General features: G+C 34.9%; 1 protein-coding gene across 1 annotated transcript; it reads left to right on the top strand.

The window, feature by feature from the left end:
* On the top strand, nt 1-2,382 carry LOC111085176 (adenosine receptor A2b-like). The gene has a single exon (XM_022382625.1). It carries the CDS (start codon nt 243-245, stop codon nt 1,296-1,298), a length of 1,056 nt encoding a protein of 351 aa, XP_022238333.1. The 5' UTR covers nt 1-242; the 3' UTR covers nt 1,299-2,382.
* Nucleotides 2,383-8,587: the final 6,205 nt, after the last annotated feature.

The following is an 8,587-nucleotide window of genomic DNA, read 5'->3' as shown; positions in this document are numbered from 1 at the left end:
AAGAAGAATAACCGTTGAAAAGGTTGAAACCTGTATCTCGGTATCACTCAACTTGTTTACAGACGCTGAGACCTCTACAAGGCATAAGTTTGTTTCACTGACAAAACCGATATACAACAGTGTAAAGAACAACAACACATCTTTCATAACACGTTGTGCTATAAAGTTTATGTTCAAGAGATATTTTATCTCATTTTCACAATTGCATTTTCCAGAGCAAGAAACATTTCGAAAGTTAAATTATGCTTCCATTTCCGTTACCCTCTTACCCTTCAACTATCAGAGCAAATCCTTCCCTAAACGTTACGGTGGTTGACAACAGCTCTGACTGGTGGTCATTATATTCTTCTCTTCTCACCGACTATTTTGCAGTGACCGTTATTATTGAGGCGGTGCTCATGATTTCCATTTTTGCAGGGAACATCCTGGTGGGAGTCGTGGTCCTCAGGTCACCACATCTTCGGACTTACACAAACATGTTCCTTTTGAGTCTGAGTGCCTCAGATGCTCTGTCTGGAGTCTCCATTATCGTGATTGTGCTGACCATCCTAAAGCCCACAGTGACCATGTACATTCCAGCGTGTAAATTAAGATATGCTATGTTGATGTCTTGTTGGATGGCCTCAATCCACAGTCTATTGGCCATCACATTTGACCGGCTAGTAGCCGTAGTCCACCCTCTATATTATCAGATGCTAATGACTAAGATCAGAGTATTCATTGTTTTATGTGGGATTTGGACTTATAGCATTGGAGTGGGCGCTGCAGTATTTGTGTTAAACGAGCCCCCAACCTTAAATGAAAGTGTTTGTGACTTACTGATAAATATATCTCGTGATTACTTACTTTATTGTGCATCTAACTTCGTGTTAGTCGTGCTGGCCATATTGTTTTGCTACTGGCGTATATTCCTGGTTGCTCGGAATCAGGCCCGAAGGTCTCCCCCTGGATTTCCATCATCCTATTTCCATAGTCCGCGGAAGAGCTGGTCCGTGTTGAAAGACAGGAAATACGTCCGAACTCTAGCCATGGTCATTGGAGTGCTCTTAATCTGTTGGGTACCTTTAGTGATTATTCTATTGTTGGAGCTGACACGTGGTATCTCACATTCCTTGCAAACTGCCCGAATCATTGCCAGTTTCTTCTGTCAGTTCAATTCATTCATTAATCCTATTGTGTACACGTGGCGGAACAGTGAGTTCAGCAGCGCCCTTAGCAAGATTTGTAGTGGACATAAAGTCCAGCCTGCTCAGTCGCTCACAGTTTCTACTATCTTGTCACCGCGCAGTTCTACTTAGAAAGCATGAGGTTTATTCTCTTCCTTGTCACATTTGACTAATCTATTTCTTTAAATTATCATCCTACATTTTTGCTTGTCCATCTTCTTAACTTATCTATTTCTTGAAAATATGAACAAGCATATGTGTTACCGAGTGTTCGAGTGGCGCTCGTCTCTACCATTGTATGATAACACAAATTCTCTAACTTTATTTCGTCATTAGTTGCAGCCTTCTGATTTCTTGAAAATATATCAAGAATGGTTAAATTTTCCAATTACAAGTACATTAAGGCACATAAAAACTAAACGTTTTAACCAATCATTACGCGGAATGTTGTTTCTAAATGTCATTGGCCGATATAGAAATATTTTATTTATCATGATGAATAGTGTGATATTATATTAATAGACCTAAAGATTACTGACCAATTATAACTTTATGAGCCTGCGCATGTAATGTGATTCTGTTAGGTGTCTGTATTTAATATTATTGTATGTTACAAAAAAACTGTGATTGCTTATTCTATTATTATTTATGTTTACGCGTCAATACATGTCGTAAAAACTGTGTTTGTATCCGATTTTACTGATGCTTGTATATAATATTACTGTAGGCTATGAAAAACTATGGTTGTATCCGATTTTACTGATGCTTGTACATAATATTACTGTAGGCTATGAAAAACTATGGTTGTATCCGATTTTACTGATGCTTGTACATAATATTACTGTAGGCTATGAAAAACTGTGGTTGTATCCGATTTTACTGATGCTTGTACATAATATTACTGTAGGCTATGAAAAACTGTGGTTGTATCCGATTTTACTGATGCTTGTACATAATATTACTGTAGGCTATGAAAAACTGTGGTTGTATCCGATTTTACTGATGCTTGTACATAATATTACTGTAGGCTATGAAAAACTGTGGTTGTATCCGATTTTACTGATGCTTGTACATATTATTACTGCAGGTTATGAAAAACTGTGGTTGCCTATTTTACTTTCATGTTTACACATTAATGTATGCTGTAAAACTAAGGTTGAATTTGGTTTCACTATTTTTTGTATGTAACAAAACGACGGAAGTATATGTTTTTATTAAGTGTTGCTATTTAGCATTATTTAGCTATAAAAATTGTGACTGTGTAGTATTCGATTGGTGTTTATAGTTACCATGAAACTGTGTTACAATAAATTGCTTATGCGAGGATTTTATTAGCGTTTGAACTTAGTTTGATAAAGGTAAAGGGTAATTAAACTAACATTTAAAGAGATAAATCATGTGTATACATTTTCGGTCTCGTAATGTTACAATTTGTAATTATGATCAAATGTTGCAGGTTTGTTATAATATAGTCATACCACTTTTAAACTAACGTGACAAAACTTGGGTGTAATTAAAAACTTCCCTTCCTGAGAAAATCGCGAGTCTATACTTAGATGAAACTAGAATTTTGCTTTACGAACCGTTAATTATTTATTTAAATACTGATTCCAAGGCCTCGTCTAGACAACTATATAATGTCCAGTCAGAGAGCACTTTCAAATGTGGGGTAAAGTTCATGATTTTTACCCCGTGTGATAATCAAGGAATACATTCATAGATAAGAGATTGCTGTATGAATTTTTTAAGAACTCCTATTAACGAGACAATTTTGGTTAAAGAAGAAACGACTACCCCTTTTCTTAGTTAGTTTTAGAATTTTAGCACAAAGCTATACCAAATATATCAGTGCACAGTCGTTCTCAAATTTGATTTGACCAATTAGAAGGAACACAGCTAGTCAACAGCACTACTACCAAAACTCGATCGACTTCGTGTTCCTTTGACAACAGTGCAGCATCTCCCACCAAAATCACTATCTTGCATGTCGCCCCCAAGACATCACAGCATCGGAAGATAACTTCCATTATTACATTGTTCTACAGACAAGCTACCTGTAACATGCTGGTTATTACAAACGTTTTCCTTGTTTACATTTTAAATATTATTGTTCGGATTACATAAAAAACGATTCACTTTGAAATTTCTCCGTAAATAAATATGAAGTTGTTTCGTCCATGGATTTGCAAGTTACTTTTCGATAATTCTAGAATATAGAAAAGGTTAAGAAAATAATGCATGTTTGATAATTCGGAGTTATTTTAGAAATAGTGAGGAAACACAAAATACGAAGTGTAAATGTATGTTGTTTAAGAAGACGAATAACATAACAATGAGACTGGATAAGTTTACAGAATGACTGACTGACGGTACTTTGAAGTTGAAGACGATGGATTATCGGAATGTTTAACAAGTAACTAATTAAATCTGGTACATAATATCCAGTTGCGAAATTACCCCTGGTAGGTCCGGAATAACATGTCAAAAGATGTGCAATGATTTGTCCAGAAAGGGTTTCAGGAGTTCTTTTTCATGTGGACTAACCTCAAATTGAAGACCAAAAATTACAGTATGGTTGTTTTCAATATGAATGACACCTTATGTGCACATGTTCTGAATGGGCAGTTCAGATACCCCTTGGGCTCAGAGCAGAGGAAGAGCTGCCAGTGAGAAGCACTTGTCGTCACAAAAGATCTGTCCAGTTACTGGAACTAAACAACGGGATTGACTGTCGTTGTTATAACACACTCATATCTGAGAGTGCGAAACATGTCCAATGGCAACGTAGATCGGACTTTGGACCTTCCGATATGCTGCCTGGCACGTGAACTATTAGGTCATGCTAGGCTCAGCACCAGGTATAGAAATTTGTATAGTTTCTTCCTTAAAAGAAGATGACAAAAACAAGTATGGTATAATTAAAATAATAGGAAATCTAGGAACATCGATTTGCACAACTTGAGAGATGTAGTGTTTGAAATGATTAAATTTTGATTTAGACAGAAACATTGCTCACTTGTTTATGTCCACAAGGATATTAATTTATTTTAAACGGAACGTATGATACTGCTGAAGTAAAAAATATACTTTAATCAACATAGATTTAACTCCTAAAAATATAAGATATATAGAAATTATTGTTTTTTTATTATTAAAAGGCACGAAAAAATAAATTTTCCATCAGTTAATATACCACATATTCATTGCCTGTTCAAAACATAAGTGTCGGAACAAAGGAAGGGGGAAGGCAACATCCACTTTGTTCCCCATCATAAATTATAGGTTTACGATTACCTCAACTTCAAGCAAGTTTTTGGTTCAAAGTAATCACTCAGATAAAGATTCTAGAAGAAGATTAATAGCTTGAGATAAACATAAGTTAAACAGATTACTAATTTAAAAAAAGAAGGTAATATTATTCAAATAAATTATACGAGTGAAAGTACAGAAGAATGAATAACAATATGTCAACCATACTGTTTCTGCCAATACCAGGACTCCTCAGGCAGTGGTTGATAAACTATTTGTACTACCAAACTGTATGAACAGTAACTGTTACTTATTGTATGTGAGTAATAGCTAAATCAGAATTAAGGTAAAGATTATTAATCCATATTATTCATTTATTTTACCACAAATTATTTATTATAGTTACATATTTTTGATTGAATTACTTTACTCATCAATCGGAACTGGATACCCCCCCCCCCTGTAATTTTGATTGGCTAATAAAGCTAAAAGTCGGGTTTCTATATCCGTGGTTGGCACAGAGTAGATAGCCCATTGTGTAGTTTGCGCTTCACAACAAACATTCAGAAATTATTTCTTAAACTACTTAGTTTCGTATTAACTGTATTTTTTCCAGATTTACATCATATCAAAATGAGCTCAAATTGTCACTCAACTTATTCCACAATCTTTGCTTGTTTAACTTACTCATTTTTCAATTACATATTTATAGGCTTGCCCTTTTATATAAGTTGTTTTTTTTTCTTTTTATATCATTTTTTACGGCTGCCCCCTTTATTCTAATTTGACTGTTTTGTACACGTAAAATGTTCTAATTTTATACATAATTACTTATGAATCATTTATTGGCAGACAAAAGTAAGACGCTGATATTTTATAATGCCTAAAATTCTCTAAGACGTCAAAAGAAAAATGTTTGTTAATACGAAGCTCCATTGTAATTTAGAAATATGTTCATCTCTATGTTGAACACTTGTAATTAATCATTTATAGTGATCTTCTGAAATGATTGTTGCAAGGGGGGCCAATTACTCTACTAATTAACATTTCAAAAGATATATCTAACACCCTAAGATGTATTATTTTATGTCAGTAGAGTATTTTTTATTAAGCACAAAGCTACACAATGGGCTAGTTGTGATGTGCCCACCGATATTTAGTGTCATAAAACATCAGACTTGCCGCTGAGCCACCAGCAGGTGGAAATAGAATGAGATACATTAAGAATATTAAACCAAAACTTCGCTCTCGCTAGTGTAATCAAGTTGTTTCCTAAATCATTTATCAACTAAAATGTTTAATTTTTATATACTTTTTAATACTTCTTAATCTTTCAAATAATCAGTGTTTACTAAACCCCTTTTAATAATAAAAAAAATGTTTAGTAAATATTGGAAAACATCTAGCAGTTGAGAATTTCTCTGTAATTTATGCAATTTTCTGGGCAATGTCTTACGACTATACTGCCCTCTGTTGTTTAACATATGTATATTTTCTTAAGAAAAAGTGATTAGTAACATGAATCTTGATTAAACAACTTTTTAAATTTTATATGTAATGCTCCCGTCTCCGAGTAAAAAGTTGTGGGAGTTTAACGTCCACAGGAACTTTCATAAAATAATGCTACGTAATATTATTCGGCAGGGGATGGAGAAAAAACAAACAAATAAACACTGAATCATTTCGTAATCATCATCAAAGGCGATGATCCTTGAGTGCATTCATTGTTTGAGCATCTCCAAGCCCAGACCATTGTTAAGAAGACTTGATCAGAAAGCCACGAGATTTGAAAGAGCGGGAAAAGAAAGTACATCAAGTACAACCACAAAACGCATAAAAAAAAAAGAAAAACCAAAGTACAGCATTATAATCTCAGGTGTTCCAGACACATACATGGCACTTTAGTTGGCGGCGGAGTAACGTAGGTGTACACCTATAGTGAAGCGACTACCCAGGGGAAGTATCCTCGTTCAGGGCGCGAACATTTCCAATTTTAATACCCTGTTAAAAGAATGGCTGGAAGACGCTTTTAAACCAGATCGTATTACAATTCACCTTCCTGGAACAAGGCCACAGACTAAGGCTGTTTTCATCCGTGACATAAATGTCCACATACAAGAAGAAATGGATCACAGTAGCATCACATACATGAAAGTACAACGCATCATATCCGCTCGGGCACAGAAACCCACTAACCTGATCAAGATTACGAGATATTACTAACATCATTGAACTCATCATAAACGGGGTTAACCTTTGGTATCGTAAGTTCACGGTGGAGGAGGCGAAAACGCCAGCCGTCGTCGTCACATAGGGTTTCAATTGTACAAGTCTCTCCCACGATGCGTGGGTTGTGGGGGAGACCATCTAATTACACAGTGCAAAAAAAGAAAATAATTCCCCACTATACTGCAACGACACACAGAAACAACTATAAAAGGTGTGCCAAATACAAGCAGGTTAAGACACACATTTAATATATTAAACACAACATACTGGAGAAACAAACACTTTCAGACCCACAAAGAGAAATACAAAAGACCTACCTTACCAACAACACCAAACATACAACCATAAACTGAGTGTATTACAAAAGCAGGAGAAATAGCAATACCTAAACATCATCACAAAGACTACAACACTTGAAAACAGGTATAACAGGCATGCTTAAAGAACGACGTAAACTGTATATAAATATAAGACATAAAAACACAGATCAACACACTCAAACATAAGGAATGAAAACAAGAAACTGTGGATCATTCTGTGCTAAACTAAATGAACAGGATGACCCACAACACTTCTGGAAACATCTTGAAAGATACACAAGTAGTCACAAAACCTGCCCCACACTAATGTACGACGAAAAAACCGCCTACACAAACATTCAAAAAGCTGAAGCAATTAAAGAACACTTAAAAACATATTTAAAACACATAATGACCTTATATGGACAACAATGACCTAAATATATAGCCACAATTAAAATATTTTTGGCCCGGTGGTTAGGGTCGCGGGTTCGAATCCCCGTCACACCAAACATGCCAACCTCCGCCTTTGCCAAGTCCAGGATGAAAAAGGAGGAGGGTTGGGCGCGGGGCTAGCAACTTCATCTCATAAAAACCAACCTGCTACAAGTGACTGCAACAACACCTTCCGTTGGCGAGGTGTTGTCGCGGCCCTATGCTCCACTGGGAGTTTACAGGAATAAAAAAAATAAATAAATAAAATATTTTTTCTTTCAAAACCTTTTCTTTACTTGATTTGTCTGTTGCCACTTCCCGATTTTAATTCAATTCTACCCCGTTTAAAAGCAGTTAGTTTTAATTTAGCTTCTCAGACTCGTTTTTTCTTCTTCTTCTGTTTTCATTTGAATTCTTTTTATTCTCTAGTATTCACTGATTGATATTTGTTCCCGTTTCCCAAACTTAGTTCAATTCAACTTTTTTTTTAAATTCTCAGATTTGTATTTTTCTTCCCGTGTTTTTGTTGAAAAAGGGGGAGTATTTGACAGAAAACCTTCACATACTGTTAAATCAGAATTAGAAAAAAAACAAGATACTTTTCTACAGACCTTCAGGAAGCATAATTGTGGGGCTTAAGAGCTACAGGGCAAAACTGTAGGGAAAAATATTAGCCAAATTATTTTGAGCCAAATCTAAAAAATATCCAGGTGCACATCCTTAAACTCCCCTTAGTATGGGTGCAAAGTTTCAGGTCTCTAGGTTCTTTCCTCTTGGAGCTATGGCGGTCACACACACATAGACAGAATCTTTTATTATAATGGATAATAAGACACACCACAAGATAATGTAGTATCATATCCTTATATTAGGTTATTATAAGATACACCACTATATACTGTAGTATCATTATATTAGATTATTATAAGACACACCACAATATATTGTAGTATCATATCATTATATTAGATTATTATAAGACACACCACAAGATACTGTAGTACTATATCCTTATATTAGATTATCATAAGACACACCACAAGATACTGTAGTACTATATCCTTATATTAGATTATTATAAGACACACCACAATATACTGTAGTATCAGATCATTATATTAGATTATTATAAGACACACCACAAGATACTGTAGTACTATATCCTTATATTAGATTATTATAAGACACACCACAATATACTGTAGTATC

This window comes from Limulus polyphemus, unplaced genomic scaffold (assembly GCF_000517525.1).
Source record: "Limulus polyphemus unplaced genomic scaffold, Limulus_polyphemus-2.1.2 Scaffold263, whole genome shotgun sequence".
NCBI lineage: Eukaryota > Metazoa > Arthropoda > Merostomata > Xiphosura > Limulidae > Limulus > Limulus polyphemus.
The sequence above is the reverse complement of the archived record's forward strand: the minus strand, read 5'-3'. Positions and strand labels throughout refer to the sequence as shown.

What these genes read in the sequence shown, in the direction of transcription:
- LOC111085176 (XM_022382625.1), top strand. Translation starts at nt 243, where the DNA reads ATGCTTCCATTTCCGTTACCCTCTTACCCTTCAACTATCAGAGCAAAT.